This window comes from Zea mays, chromosome 8, assembly GCF_902167145.1.
Source record: "Zea mays cultivar B73 chromosome 8, Zm-B73-REFERENCE-NAM-5.0, whole genome shotgun sequence".
NCBI classification, from domain to species: Eukaryota; Viridiplantae; Streptophyta; class Magnoliopsida; order Poales; family Poaceae; genus Zea; species Zea mays.
In genome coordinates, this window is record NC_050103.1 from 138,052,739 (window position 1) to 138,067,951 (window position 15,213).

At 45.5% G+C, this 15,213-nt stretch overlaps 2 protein-coding genes and 1 non-coding gene across 3 annotated transcripts; all 3 read left to right on the forward strand.

Moving 5' to 3' along the window:
* The first annotated feature begins 3,630 nt into the window (after positions 1 to 3,630).
* TRNAA-UGC (transfer RNA alanine (anticodon UGC)) lies at positions 3,631 to 3,703 on the forward strand. Its single transcript has one exon. It is a non-coding gene; the product is annotated as a tRNA-Ala (tRNA).
* A 930-nt stretch (positions 3,704 to 4,633) lies between these two features.
* Positions 4,634 to 6,130, forward strand: LOC103635978 (WAT1-related protein At5g64700). Its single transcript, XM_008658341.2, has 5 exons — positions 4,634 to 4,806; positions 4,887 to 4,952; positions 5,061 to 5,592; positions 5,691 to 5,842; positions 5,941 to 6,130. The coding sequence occupies exons 1-5, from the start codon at positions 4,634 to 4,636 to the stop codon at positions 6,128 to 6,130; spliced, it is 1,113 nt and encodes a 370-aa protein (XP_008656563.2).
* A 69-nt stretch (positions 6,131 to 6,199) lies between these two features.
* On the forward strand, positions 6,200 to 10,189 carry LOC103637323 (uncharacterized). The gene is made up of 2 exons (XM_008659541.3): positions 6,200 to 8,530; positions 9,173 to 10,189. The coding sequence occupies exons 1-2, from the start codon at positions 6,200 to 6,202 to the stop codon at positions 9,326 to 9,328; spliced, it is 2,487 nt and encodes an 828-aa protein (XP_008657763.1). The 3' UTR covers positions 9,329 to 10,189.
* The last annotated feature ends 5,024 nt before the right edge of the window (positions 10,190 to 15,213 follow it).

Sequence of the window (15,213 nt, forward strand, 5' to 3'; positions counted from 1 at the left end):
CCACCGGACACTGTCCGGTGCACCACCGGACAGTCCGGTGCACCAGACCGAAACAGCCCCTTGGCTGCACACAGCCAAGTCTTCTCTTCTCTTCTTCTTTCTGTTTCTAACACTTAGACAAATATATTAGTACACAAAACCAATGTACTAAGACTTAGAAACATACCTTTGTTGAAGATTTGCACTTTGTTCAACCATGGGCATTGATTTACATTTAAGCACTTGTGTTTGCACTTAATCACCAAAATACTTAGAAATGGCCCAAGGGCACATTTCCCTTTCAAGACCGTCCGCGTATCGTCACCAAGGAAAGACAACCATTGATCTAGCCATTGGTCTGTCAGGCGTATCCGTTCAGATGTCAGAATCGACCGTTGGAGGGTCGCGGACCATCCGCCAGTGCAGTTTCTGGTAGATGCGCCACAACGGCTATATGGGTGGTTGACGGCTATAAAAGCCACCCCAACCAGCCGATTCATGGTATTCATTGATCTACATCATACACAAAATCATGTGCGACCCTTAAGATGGGCTCTGTGTGACTTCGGACTGTTTGACATAGGTTGTCAGACGGTCTAACGAAGGGTTGAACGGTCCGAGATCGTGTGTGGATGGTCCGGCCATGATCATAGTCGACCCACCGTTTAGCGAAGATGGCGGTGATAGTTGTTCCTGGATATGAATCCACCGGCATACCGGAATAGGGTTGGGGAAGCATTTGTTGCCGATGTGTTTGGCTCAATTGTTCCAGTGCCCAATTCATGTGATAAAAATTAGGCATGTGAGTTTTTCCTAATGCATGTGTCATCTTTTCTATATCACCCGTGATACTTTTAATCCGATTATCGAAAGAAATTTTAATATATTGAATATCATCGGCTGACGTGACATCACTTACCTTGGGGAGGTGTTGTAGCACGGTTGACATGTAATTGACGTTTATTTCCCTCTCCTAGACGACCTTCTGGTGGCGATCTATCTTGAAGTGCGAGAGGTACCACTTCTTCGCCACCTTGAGCACCTGATCTTGTTGTCACTGGATTTTCTCGTCCAACTTCTTCATGTCATCTTCTATTTTTGTATGCTCGGGGTCGACCAATTAGCCAGCCTTGTGTCGCTGTTTGGAGAAGCACCGTTGAGATCTTTGGAATCGACCATATAAGCCTAATTTTATAGATCTTCAACCTTCATCCCCAGCGGAGTCGCCAAAAAGTGTGTTGGCGTCGATCTATACGCCAAACACTAGGAGATGAACTGCTTAGTGGTGTCATCTGCGGTGGCGTGGACAATCCACGGCTCTGGACGGAACGGTCCGCGACCTGGGCGCAAAAGCGGCGCCTTTCCTACACGCTTCTAGATGGTTCACGCTTTGGGGCTGGGCTATCCGTGATGGCGCAGTGTCGTCTTCCTTTTCGCTAGAACCTAGATCTCACACCATGGGAGAGAGATCTTAGGGTGCTCTGGATCGATCGAACACAATGATACACCGGAGGGAACCACGAACTAGTTTTTGTGAGCATCCTCAAATAGTATAATTCATCAAGGCATCGTGCACAAAATGGTTGGGCCGAAGAAGATTGGAATAGCATGGTGCAGCGCATGAATGAGAAGTTTGTGTCAGCAAACTTCACTGTATCTCAACTGAAGGATAGAGAACAAAGGCTTAAGAAGGATCATAATGTTGTCGATCTCATCTTATTAAAGAGGGGCTTTGGCTGGGATACCAACCTGAAAATGGCAACTACGATATAAGAAAAATGGGATGAGTTATCGGAGTATTTGTGGAGATGGAAGTATAAGCCCTTCCCCTATTATGATGACCTGCATGAGATTTACAATGGTACATTATTTTATATCTATGTGTCTGAATCAAATATACATTTTACTAATTGTTGAACTATTTTATCTATGTTGAATCCACAGGGAAAGTAGCTGCAAGGAAGCTTTGTAGACGATCCTCAGGGAAGGCATCTAATTGTGAACATTTATTTTTGGAAGATGATGGACATATGAATACACCTAGCCCAACCATCCTTGGTATGCAAAGTACATGGACTGATTTCGTGTGGCTTTAATCCGTACAGGCTTCTACTGTTTCTACAGTGTTTTTGTCTCTACGGATTACTGACTTTAATCCGAAGCGAACAACCCCATTAGAACTGACATCACTAGGCAGCACTACAATATAAACTAGACAAACACTAGAAGCTAACTAGTTATTTCTTTGCAAATAGGCAACATAATCAGTCCACATAGCTTGTGCAATTTGGTTCCTTCTAATATTCCCTGCACATCGACGTTCATTCATAGATAGTACATCATCCTCATATTTCTCGTCTCCATTTGGGACATCCACTATATTAGTTGGATTGCCTTCCATGCTGTTGTGATTAAGCCATTGTTCAAAACCTTTATTTTTTGTTATGAAGTTATGGAGAGCACAAGATGCGAGCACAATATCTCTTTGCGCATGAACAGGGTAGTAAGATGCATACTTTAGTATAGGAAAACACATTTTAAGAACACCAATAATGTGTTCAACATGGTTGCAGAGCTGTGCATGACTTAAGTTGAATAGTTCCTTCACATTATTTGGTCTCTGGTTACTCCTTCCTTGCTCTTGTAAATCATAACGGACATTACGAAATAGAGCAATAAAATTTGGGTGTTAGCATATCCTACATCCACTAGAAAATTTTTGCAAGAAGGAACATAAAACCCATTAGCTAATGCATCTTGCAAAAATCGGGCATCTGAAGTCACATGCAACCATTACGTTTTGTGACAGGCCTCCCATCCTATTGCGATATGGATCTTGCAAACTTGGAGAAATAGTGATAGGTACATGAGTCCCACCAATTGCTCTAATGCAGTCCTAAAAAGAGTATGTTAATAATAGAGCAAACAAGAAAGGAAAACGACATAAACAGTACTAAAAATACCTTAAAATGTGGCATAAACTTAGGGTTGCTAGAGATCTGGAAGGAGGTGTTGATTGGAGGAAGTTGTATTATCTCTGATGACAATGAAACAATAGCCTCAAGAACAGTGTTGAAGTACCGACTAATGGTCTCACCACTATGTTGAACCCGACTAAAGGCAAAATAAGAATACAACCAATTGTTCTTCCAATGAAACTTATCTATTATTTGCAAGGGGATTTCTGCCACAAAGGAGATCTACATGCTTGAAAAAAAATTCCTTCTCCATGCGAAGTTCTCGCCTAGCTAGCTCGTACCTCATGGCCTTGGAGAAGTCCTTCAACATGCCTCCTTCCTGAAAGGATGGAAGTGTGGAGACGAATTAGCTAGCCACTGCATCACACTCTCCGTTTCTTCCTCATCTCTTCTTTTCCTACTAAAAAAAATTTCTCCACATTTTTTATGTTGTATGCCCCGTCGCTTCCTGCTGAAAGGATGTAAGTGTTTTCATTTGACCCTGGAAGCAAACACCCTATACACTGACCGACGATAGTTGTTTTCATTTGCTATATGTATAGAAAAGAGTATTGCATTTCTCTTCTTGCAAAAAAAAAGAGACATCCTTCAGCTTCCACTCGGTCTTATTTATGTGCTGCATTCAACAAAAACTCTACCTTAAAAACTGTTGTGATGTCATTTGAACAACATTGGGGATGTAGCTCAAATGGTAGAGCGCTCGCTTTGCATGCGAGAGGCACGGGGTTCGATCCCCCGCATCTCCATTTTTTTTTATCTGCAAAATTTTGAAAGGTTTTGAGTTTGCAGGCGGCATTGTTGCCATCTTCTTGGGTCTCTTCAGAGTGCCGTCTCACGGCCCGAGATCGAGAAATCCCTCTTTGGGCTAGGCCCATGGTGAATGAAATCCGCAGCCCAACCAGCACTGATCTCGTCTCGTCCGATCCATCTCCAAGAATCACCATTCTTGCTCTAGACAAGTCTGGTACGGTCATGCCGAAATATATATAAGGGGAAAGGAAGACGACGACGACCCTAGCTTAGCTTAGCTGGCCATCTTTTTTCGTAATCAAAGAGGTGCCCATCTTATCACTCCATCTATCTCAACCTCAGCTAAATATATAGAAATACTAATCTTGTTTATGATGTGAAAACCACACAGCTTTAATAGGATTCCATTCCACATCGACAGTTTATTTAATTTAGGACTAGTGAGTGTGTGTGCTTCATTAATTGCTCGCAACAGCTAGCATGCAAAATCTGAAGCACATGAGACAAGAGTTTCACTTACTTGTGTATGAATGCACGCCCCTTAAACCGTGGATACATATATATACGCATGGACACAGATACCGAACACTAATTAGCTACCGCGTTTGAATCTTTCAAGTCTTAGTGAGCTACCTAGGTTAATTTGACCACTAACTAGGCTCGATCGCACTCGTGGACTACATATAATAGGCTCGTGATATGTATATAATTTAATAGCAGCTGGCTAGCTGCTGATGGCTTAGCAATCTAGCTAGCTGCCTAATTATTCATTCTATATACGATGTGCGTAGTGTGTACCTGATGACAAGGCAGCTACACGCACGTACTATACTAACTCAGTCGTCAGTCCCTGCATCCACACAACACCGTAAAATCTATATCAGTCCCTGACAAGCAGGCAGGCAGTGTCGTCAGTCATGGTGGACATGGAGGCAAAGAAGCCTTACGTGATCGCCATTGTCGTCCAGCTCATCTACGCCGGCATGTTCGTCGTCTCCAAGGCGGCCTTCAACCATGGCATCAACACCTACGTCTTCATCTTCTACCGCCAGGCCGCCGCGTCGCTCCTCCTCCTGCCGATCGCACTTGTCCTCGAAAGGTACTATACCTTACCTAACCTAACCTTATCAGCTAGCCTTGATCGACGTCTGAGACTGATTGCTTGATTTTAACTCGCAGGAAAAATGCGAGAACCATGCTGTCGCCATGGCTGCTTCTGAAGCTCTTCTTGTTAGCATTAATCGGGTAATATATTAATTAACACGTACAGCCCCTTATTAACTTAAAAAAAACAAACTTATTACTATTAGCTAGCAGCACCTAAACCTAACTAACTAATAGCAACAACGTTAGGATCACATTCAGCCTGAACCTGTACAACGTGAGCCTCAAGTTCACGTCGGCGACCGTGGCGTCCGCGGCAACCAACGCCATGCCGGTCGTCACCTTCTGCTTCGCGCTGCTGCTCAAGATGGAGGCGGTGAGGCCGAGGAGCGCGTCGGGCGTAGCCAAGCTGGCCGGCGTGTCGCTCTGCCTGGCCGGAGTCCTCGCCATCGCCTTCTACGCCGGGCCGGCGCTCAGCCCCGTCAACCGCCACCGCGCCTTCGCGACTAGCAGTCCAGCACCAGCTGCTGCTGCTGCGAGCGGCAGGACGGCGACGTGGGTCAAGGGCACGTTCCTCATGGTGCTGGCCAACATGGCGTGGTCGCTCTGGATCCTGCTGCAGGCCAGGCTGCTCAGGGAGTGCCCCAGCAAGATGCTCGTCACGGTGGCGCAGTGCGTCTTCAGCGCCCTGCAGTCGTTCGTCGTCGCCGTCGTGGCGGAGAGGGACTTCTCCCGGTGGAGTCTCCGGCTCGACGTCAGCTTGCTCGCCGTCCTCTACACCGTACGTACCAATGACTTGTTAGATCGATCGATAGCCTGGTACTATGGGATGGTGGAAGGAATGCATGCATGAACAATGTAATTAATCTAATCTGACAGGGGCTCCTGGTCACCGGGGTGACCTACTACCTGCAAGCATGGTGCGTGGAGCTGAAAGGCCCCGTCTTCTTCGCCGTCTGGACCCCGCTCTGCTTCGTCTTCACAATATTCTCGTCCTCCTTCTTCCTGGGCGAGATTGTGCACCTCGGCAGGTACGTAATTGTGAAACCAATTCCTAGCTCGCCTCGCCTCGCATCTATCTTCTTTGAGTGTTGTTCATTGCTCTAGCTTGTTGTGTTGTGCCACGCAGTATTGTTGGGGGGATCCTGCTGGTTGGTGGACTTTACAGTGTGCTCTGGGGCAAGAGCAAGGAGACAAAGGTTGCAACGTGTGGCAAGGTGAACAGTGCACTGGATGCTGATGCTGATGAGGAGAACAATCGACATAAACAACCTCAAGAGAAGGTGGAGGAGACAGCATCATCAGCATCAATAGTTTGACCAGCTGTGACGACGGATTGGCGCCCTTAACTTCCTTGGCTCCTAGTATTTACCAATGCAGGGTTTAGAATGCGCTCGCGCTCCCGTGCGGCGCTCCGCCGCCGCTCGCTCGCCTTGGGCCGCCGATCTTCCTCTGCCGCCACCCGCCAGATATCCCGCCCCGCAGTTCTGCCCACCGCTCCAGCTCCAGCTCCAGCCCCATCCTCCGGCGGCATCGCCGCTGCAGCCACCCCCGTCCTCACAATCGCCTCAACATCTGGTTTGGAAGCTGGGGAGGGGAACTCCCATAGTTTCCCCCTCACGGTAAGCCCTACAAAGGGGGATTTTTGCTTGCAGGAGCAGATCAAGGATGCTTTGCCCCATGTTTTTCAGTCCCGCAGAGACAAAGTTCCGTCAGATTTGGATCTGCAGAAGCATGCCGCAACTGCTGATGGCACGTCTCTGCTTGCTGCGTCAGCTTCAGCGCCAAAATCAACAAGGAAGTTTTATTCAGAGACATCTTCAATCGGAGATCCTGTAGATCTGTTGGCACCGGCCCGAATCCCGGTCTCAGAGAAGAGGAAATGGGCAGTGGGCAGCTCGCCGGCGCCTGACTGCAATGAAGTTGATTTCAATTTCAATGCGAGCAATGCTACTTCACATCAGCTGGCTGTGGACGGCGGACATGACCTGAGAAGTTACGGCCGACTTCATTTCGGTCAGCACAAGGCTGACGCCCCGGTACTGGAAGAAGGTGGATGGAGTGTGGTGAGGCCTAAATTCTGGTGGCGCAAGACTGTTGAAAATCTTAAGAGATCTCCGTCTCAGCAGCAACATGACACGAAAGGTACCAGCACCTTCAAGACAAAGCTTCAGGGTAAATGCTACAACTGCCTCTCGCCAGATCACTTCGCTTTTCGTTGCTCGGAGCCTACTCGATGCTGGCAGTGCCTACATTTTGGCCATAGGGCTAGGGCATGCCCAGGAATTTACTACAGAAGCAGGCACAATTCAACTCCTCCCCAACCTGAACCAGTGCAGCATTCAATGCAGTACACCAGCAATGTCAACTCCAGGCGCCAACAGCACCAGCGACAACTCAACTCTCTTCTTAAGGAACAGAAACAGGCCCCTGAACCTGTGCTCAACTTTTCTCCAGTTCAACACAACAAATCCTACCTCCGTGCAGCTCAGGAGGGCCAGAACATGGAGGCTCGCTACCCAGGTGACCCAAGGGCAAGACCGTCGCGCGCCTTCTGTGCAATTTCGGCGACTGGTTCAATCCGTCGTCGCAGGGATGATCTCATCAGCAAGGCGGTGGTGTGCTCATTCGATGGAAATAGCCATGAGGTTGACACCATTGTGGCAGGAGACATGCTGAGAGAGAAGTTCAATCTCTGCCATGGTCAGTATCAACTTGTCAAACATTTCCCAGAACAGTTTTTCATTATCTTTCCTGATGCAAGAACCAAGCAATGGGCTATTGATAGAAGATCAGTTTCTTATCGTGGGCGTGAGTTTCATTTCGGTGACTGGTCAGAAGAGAGCTATGCTAGAAAGACCAGTTGGGAGTTTAGAGTTAAGGTCCGGGTGGAAGGGATTCCTGTTCACTGCTGGGGTGAGGAGGTGGCATCAAGGGCCTTAGGCAGGAGCTGCACTATTCATTATGTTCAGGAGCGCTCTAGGCGTAGAGAGCGTACCCGTTCTTTTGACCTTTGGGCATGGTGCTCTGACCCCTGTGAAATCCCTAAGGAGGTGTGGCTAACGGTGTCTGAACCCGACTCTGAATTACCACCTATAAGCACCCCTCTGCCTCTTGTGGGTGCTCACCATGCTGAACCGACAGATCTGAAAAAAGGCCATGTGTACACGCTTCGCAACCATATTGAAGTGGTTGAGGATCTCTGCCTCATTCATGGGAGGAACACTAGGGGTGGGCCTATGAATCGGAAGCCTCGCAGAGAGTTCGTGTGGAGCTATGGTGTTTCTGACTCTGCTGGTGAAAAGCGGGAGCGTTCAGTGGAGTTCAGAGGCAGGGAGACCATGCGTCGGGACTGGGACCATGATGATGATGAAGATTTTCACCAGCATAGGCATCAGGACACTCGTCGGCAGCGTAGCCTCTCTGGGTGGGCGCGTTCCTCGCGATGCCGTGGTGGTGTGGAGGACTGCTACAGCTCGAGTGGAAGATACAGGCCATCCACTCCTTTCCGGCGTAGGGGGATGGGGATGGGGCAGCCAGGGCGCTGGATTCCCAAGATAAAGAACAAAAAGGTCTCTTTTGCAGATCCTGTCATCACTGCTATCTGGCCTACAGATGTTTCTAAAGGGCGCATCTCTGCTGAAAATTCCATTTCACTGGGAGGTATGGATCTTGGCACTCAAGCTATGGAGGAATACCAATGTTCTGCACATCCCAAGGTATCTGTCCCAATTGCATCAAATTCTGTTAATGCTTTAATCCATTCATGGTCGACTAGGGGGACAGATTCTGCTCCAGTCCCTATTATTAGTGGTAGTCATCTTGCAAATGAAACAATCCAAGGAAATTTATGTATCCAGAATGTGCAAGTCGAGTCCAATTTTTCCAATTCTGAACCAAACAGTCAAAGGAATGTTGTTACTAATGAAGATCGACAATGCTTTTTACCTAGTAATGAGGTTCCACCTATTGGCCACGAATCATCAACACATTCCACCCCTCGGTCACTAGAAAATCAGCTGAACTCAAATGATAGGTTGCAGATTTTCATTGAATCAATCACAAACACACCAGAGCCGCCCCTCATCCTGTCCCCTCCGAACAGCAACACACTTGCCACATCACCAGTTCTTGGGGGGTCAGATAATCTAGATGCTAATGTAACTATAAATGCTGGCACACCTGGTAAACGCTCGAGTAGCAGACTGGCAGCAAAACAAAGATTAAACGTGGGGGGTAGCCGTGACGCCATTTCCAAAGCACAGGAAATTCTCATTGCCAAGTTAAATAATTCTGCAGCCATACAATATCAAGGTTCAAGTGCGTCGACCTCCAATAACCATGTAAACTCTTTTGAACAGATTGAAGGCCTTTTCTCAAGACCTCTCAGCAAGGATCAGATGGAGGCAATTATGGAGCTGGCAAATCAAGGGAAGGGGAAGAAAGGGAGCAAGCTCAGGGGCTGCAAAGTGGCGCCACTTAAGGCTCCCATAATCAAGGCTGCTTCGGGAATATGAGATGCTCATCGTGTTGGAGTTATCAGTGGTTTCCAGTTTTTATATTATGTGTCTGAAGTTGTTCCTACTTTCCTCTTGTCTAGGGGTAGAGCATGGTGTGCTGCAGCCTCTTTTGCCAGACTTTTGGCTGCTGCTTGACATTTGGTGGTCCTGTTGGATCTCGACCCCCACTCATCTGTATCGTTCTATTTTATGGCTGGAACTAAATTGTGTGTTGTGGGTCATGTGTTTCTGTTCTTCAATATTGATGGTGATCATGGCTGCTAGTCGGCATCAGATGTTAATTATGTTATCGCCTTTATGTGGCAATGTCTGTTCAAGTGGAGAAATGGTTACTATCCAATGAATACAAATTGCTGTATTTTTTCTTGGAATGTGAGAGGTCTGAATGATCCCGCTAAGCGAGAAAGTGTGAGGCAAACAATTCTTTCTACGCACGCAACTTTAGTTTGTCTTCAAGAGACAAAAATTATGAACTGGACTAACGATTTATTAAAGGACACTGTGGGTTACAAACTTGCCAAGCAGACTGCGCACTTGCCCTCTATTGGAGCATCGGGTGGAATTCTTATTGCTTGTGATGAGGACTTTTTTGATATTACTCCAGTTACTTACGCTTCAACCTACTCATTATCAGTTCGAGTGAGCTCTAGATTGGAGGATGTGGTTTGGGACCTCACGGCTGTTTATGGCCCCCAGCAGGAGAACGAAAAAATGTGTTTTCTATCTGAGTTGTGTTCCATCTCTAACCTGATGAAACCTGAATGGCTGATTTTAGGAGACTTCAACATGATAAGGAGAGTGAGGGAAAAAAATAAGGGAGCAATCAACAAAAGAGTAATGAGGAAGTTCAACCAAACTATTGACGCCCTACAGCTCCTAGAACTGGACCTTATTGGTAAAAAGTTCACTTGGTCAAATGAACAGGATGATCCTACGATGTCTAGGATTGATAGATTGATGGCAACTACTGCGTGGCATGGGCTCTATCCAGCGGCTAATTTGCAGGCATTGTGTTCCATGACTTCAGACCACTCTCCGTTATTAATGCAGGGCCACTCTCCTTGTATTTTCTATAAGGGGTTCCGTTTTGAATCCTACTGGGTTCACATTGACGGGTTCAAAGATGTAGTACAACAAGCTTGGGCGACCACAGTTAACTCCTCTGATGCCATTCTTCGGTTACATGTTAAAATGGTCCGCACGGCCAAAGCTCTTAAAGCTTGGAGACGACGCACGGTCGGTAACATCAAAGTGCAATTGGCTATCATTAAGATTGTCCTTACCATGCTGGAAAAGGCACAGGAAAATAGAACACTTTCTAGTGAGGAACTGGACTTCAGGAGAAGGCTAAAAATCAAAATTCTTGGCCTTGCAGGCATCCAACTATCTATTGCTAGACAACATTCCAGACAGACCTGGGTGCGGTTGGGTGATGCAAACACAAAATTTTTTCATTTGATGGCCAATCACAGAAAAAGAAAAAACTTTATCCGATCCTTGAATTGTGGAGACTGCCTGTTAACTAGTCAGGAAGATAAGCTACAAGAGGCTCATAGACATTTCCTAGAGATCCTTGGCACTAGAGGCGGGAGGACTAGTGTTGTTCGTTGGGAAAATCTAGGCTACTCGCCTTTTGAGTTATCCGAGTTGGACACCATGATCAATGATGATGAGATTAGGAATGCGGTTATGGGCATGCATTCAGAGAAAGCGCCTGGACCTGATGGTTTTATAGGGCTTTTCTACAAGGAATGTTTTGAGGTGATTAGAGAAGACCTTTCCAAAGCGATCAATGATTTTTATCATCATAAATGCAAAAATTTGCATTTGGTCAATGAGGCAAATATTGTTCTTCTACCAAAAAGGGAGAACCCTGACAGGATAGATCTATTTAGACCAATCAGCCTTATCAATAGTTGTATGAAGATTATAACCAAAATAATGGCAACAAGGCTGGCGCCGCGTATGAATGAAATTGTCTCCACTACCCAAAATGCCTTCATTCAAAAGCGATCAATTCATGATAACTTCCTCTACGTCCAGAAAGTGATTAAAAAACTTCACAAGAGCAAACAAGCAGCCCTATTTGTCAAGCTAGACATATCAAAAGCTTTTGACTCTCTTAATTGGGCATATCTTCTAGACGTCTTAAAAGCCCTAGGCTTCACCCAAAAATGGAGAGATTGGATTGCTACCATCCTTGGATCATCTTCATCCAAAATCATCATTAATGGTCAGCAAACCAAAGAAATCAAGCACATGAGAGGGGTGCGTCAGGGGGACCCACTATCGCCTTTTCTCTTCATCCTCGCAATGGATCCCCTACAACGAATGATTGAAAGGGCAGCTCATGAGGGGCTACTGGGCCAGGTATTACCCAATGGGGCAAAGTTTCGTTGTTCTCTTTATGCAGACGATGCGGGGGTGTTTGTTAGAGCAGACAAACTAGATCTCAAAGTTCTAAAAAGAATTCTAGAAGCTTTCGAATGGTGTTCAGGTCTAAAAATCAATTTTGAGAAAACAGAGATTTTCCCAATACGTTACCCTGAATCTTTATGGTCAAATTTAATGGAAGTTTTTCCAGGCAAGTACTCTAACTTCCCTGGCAAGTATCTCGGGCTACCGCTTCACTTCAGGAATATTAAAAGAATAGAGTTTCAACCTCTAATTGAGAAAATAAATAAAAGGCTTGCTGGGTGGAAAGGTAGGCTTCTTTCAAAGGCAGGAAGGGAAACCTTGGTTAAATCTGTGTTGACAGCGCAACCGATTTATCTTCTAACTGTTTTCCCAGCTCAGAAATGGTTACTTAAAAGGATTGACAAGATAAGAAGGAACTTCCTTTGGAAAGGAGAAAATTTGGATTCATGTAGTGGGGGTCATTGCCTGATAAATTGGGCTACAACTTGTTTGCCAAAGAATAAGGGAGGTCTTGGCATACTCGATCTAGAGCGCTTTGCAAGAGCGTTAAGGCTTAGATGGCTATGGCTACGATGGACGAATAGAGACAAAGCATGGACTGGGTTGCAATTACCTTGTGATAAAGCAGATGTCGATCTATTTAATGCATCTACGATTGTAACAATTGGTGATGGCAAAATGGCTGATTTCTGGAGATCAAGCTGGATTCAGGGTCAGGCCCCAAAGAACATTGCGCCAACCTTATTCAAGAAAGCAAAGAGGAAAAATATCTCAGTGTGCCAAGCCCTTACAAACAATCGTTGGATGCACTTTTGTTCTCCTTACACACATGAGGATGAGATAAAAGAATTCATTTCCCTCTGGCAAGGTATCAACAGCACTCATGAACTCAATGATCTCGACGATACTATTTTATGGAGGTGGACGACGGATGGGAGTTATAGTTCAAGTAGTGCATACAAAATTCAGTTCGCAACGAATTTTTGTAAAATCAAAATTTCTCCTATCTGGAAAGCGAGAATTGAGCCAAAATGTCGTTTTTTTCGCGTGGACCATGTTGCATAACAGAATTCTGACTGCGGACAACCTACAAAAGCGGGGATGGCCTTGCAATCCAATTTGTTGTCTTTGCAACTTATCACAAGAAAGTATGCCTCATTTAGGCAAAGACTGCCCGTTTTCTGTAGAGGTTTGGAACATGATCCTATCTTGGGCCAATCTGTCATTTCTAAGTGGCGTTCCTAACCTCGGCTCGTTGTATGATTGGTGGAAGAGATTAAGGAACCGTTGCTGCAAGGAGTCAAAGAAGATTTTCGATGGACTCATCATCTCCTTTTGGTGGAATATATGGTTGGAAAGAAATAACAGAATCTTTCAGAGACTTCAAAGATCTGCTATCCAGGTTACGCAATTGGTGAAAGATCAAATTGGGAGTTGCAGTGTATGTTAGATTGAGTTAGTATTTGTTTTTTCTTCCTTTCATTTTTTTTTCTTTTGCTCCGTCTTCTGAAGTCTGTTATCTATTTCTCTTCTAATATATTGAAGAGGCAAGTCTTTTGCCGCTTCCTTTCAAAAAAAAAAGTATTTACCAATGCAAGATGACGTGCTAGTTTGAGAACCTTATTTTTTCAAGTGGTTTTCATTAGCTTGGGAAAATGAAAATCTCTTAGAAAACTGAGGTTCTCAAACTAGTCCTAATAGGGGGAAAAAACTACGCTTCTTACCTTAGTCATACAAGAAGATAAAAAGTTAAATGTTCTTCTCACTAATTGATATATCTGAGCTAGGAACTGAACTAGTCATGCTGAGCAGACCTACCTAACGCTACAACTGTTGTACCACACATGTTTCTGGGATATAGCAGCCAAGATGCATGTAAAATTCTGCAACATGCATGCTGTTATAAAAAATTTTTGGCCTCCGCTAGCTACTCTATAGAAATGTGATAGCTTCTCGGCCAAAATCTTGCTTGCCCCTGATGTTTTATATACCTCATCAAAATGTGCCAAAGAAAAAACAAAGGAAGTTCCCACTCATCATCATCATGTGTGCAAAAGGTTGATGAGCATTGCAGCGTGTGTGTGAATCCTTCAAGTACAGTATTAATTAGGACTACTGATCGATCAGTACACTAGCTAGCTGCTAGGCCCAAGTCTGGTCAAGCAAATCGAGTCAAACTAATTGACGGGCTTCCGATGGAGTGCTCACACATTACTATTGCATTCAGCAAAATACTAGTTAGTTTAATCAGGTATGATATATTGGATATTTAGCACACGCCATGGAGATCGCACGATGTAGACAGCAATGTTTGCAGCTAGCACAGCACACGCTGTTTAGACCTCGCTCCCTTCTGGTTGACGACCTGAGTTCTCTCGTAATACTTGTCAACAATTAATAACGAATAAGGGAAACATCAAATCACAACGAGTCGCGCTAAGGAGGGGCGGACGCAGGACCAGAATAATTATGAGAGGCTAAGAAGACCGTATGACAAAATTAAACAATAATGTAAAAAAAACTAGTGTTGCGTGAAATTCGAGTTTCGTATCAATACGCAATACAATGCAAGCTCAAGGAAGAAAAAATAAATATAAATAAAGGAAACAAACATACCACTAAGTTATAGTTGACCAAATCAAAATCATGTCTACCTTGTTGAATGCTGATCTCCTCGAAGGGTGGGAGCATTAGGAAGGGCCAGGTTTAGGCGACGTCTCCTGTTGAGAGTCATGTATGTCTCGCTGGTTCGCCAAGCTCACTGGCTGTCCGGGGCTGTCCGGACGGATCGTCGCGACGAGTGAGATTAGGTTTACCAAAAGGGTTGACGTAGCGACAACGACGGACGGGGCGGGAGCACGTGGAAGGTGTCAGGGTCGGACGACGTCTCGTGTCCAGAAAGGGGTGGCATCAAGCGGCAGCGAGGACGTGGCTCGGGCAGTCTCAGAAAGGATGAGTCGGAGGATGGGAGTTGGGTGGACCAGACCGATCCAACAAGTAGACATATGAAATGACTGTTTTAGCCCACCTTAAGCTTCAACTTTTTTATACTTAACAGTAAATGAACATATAGATTACTAGGTGTGTGCCCGTGCGTTGCAACGGGAACATATAATACCATTGATAACTTATGTACGTTGGGGATGAACAGCGACACATATCTGACTGGATCTTCTTCCTTGGGGATCTAGAGAAAAGCCTGTTCGGAAGCTAAACATGTTAAGACCTGATCATGTGCCGCTCTTGTGTCTCTGATCATCATCAGCACATTGTTCAACGCTTGTATGAGTCTTGTTAATTTGCATGCCTCGTGCATAGTCTCTCAATCATCAATTCACTATGGTATACAGAATCTGTGTAACAGACACCTCCCTATCTTCTAGCGGTCTAGCCTTCGTAGCGGATGTAGTCACCACACCAGTGGGCAGTCCATCATTAAAACAAAATTGTCAAATCAGGAAGGG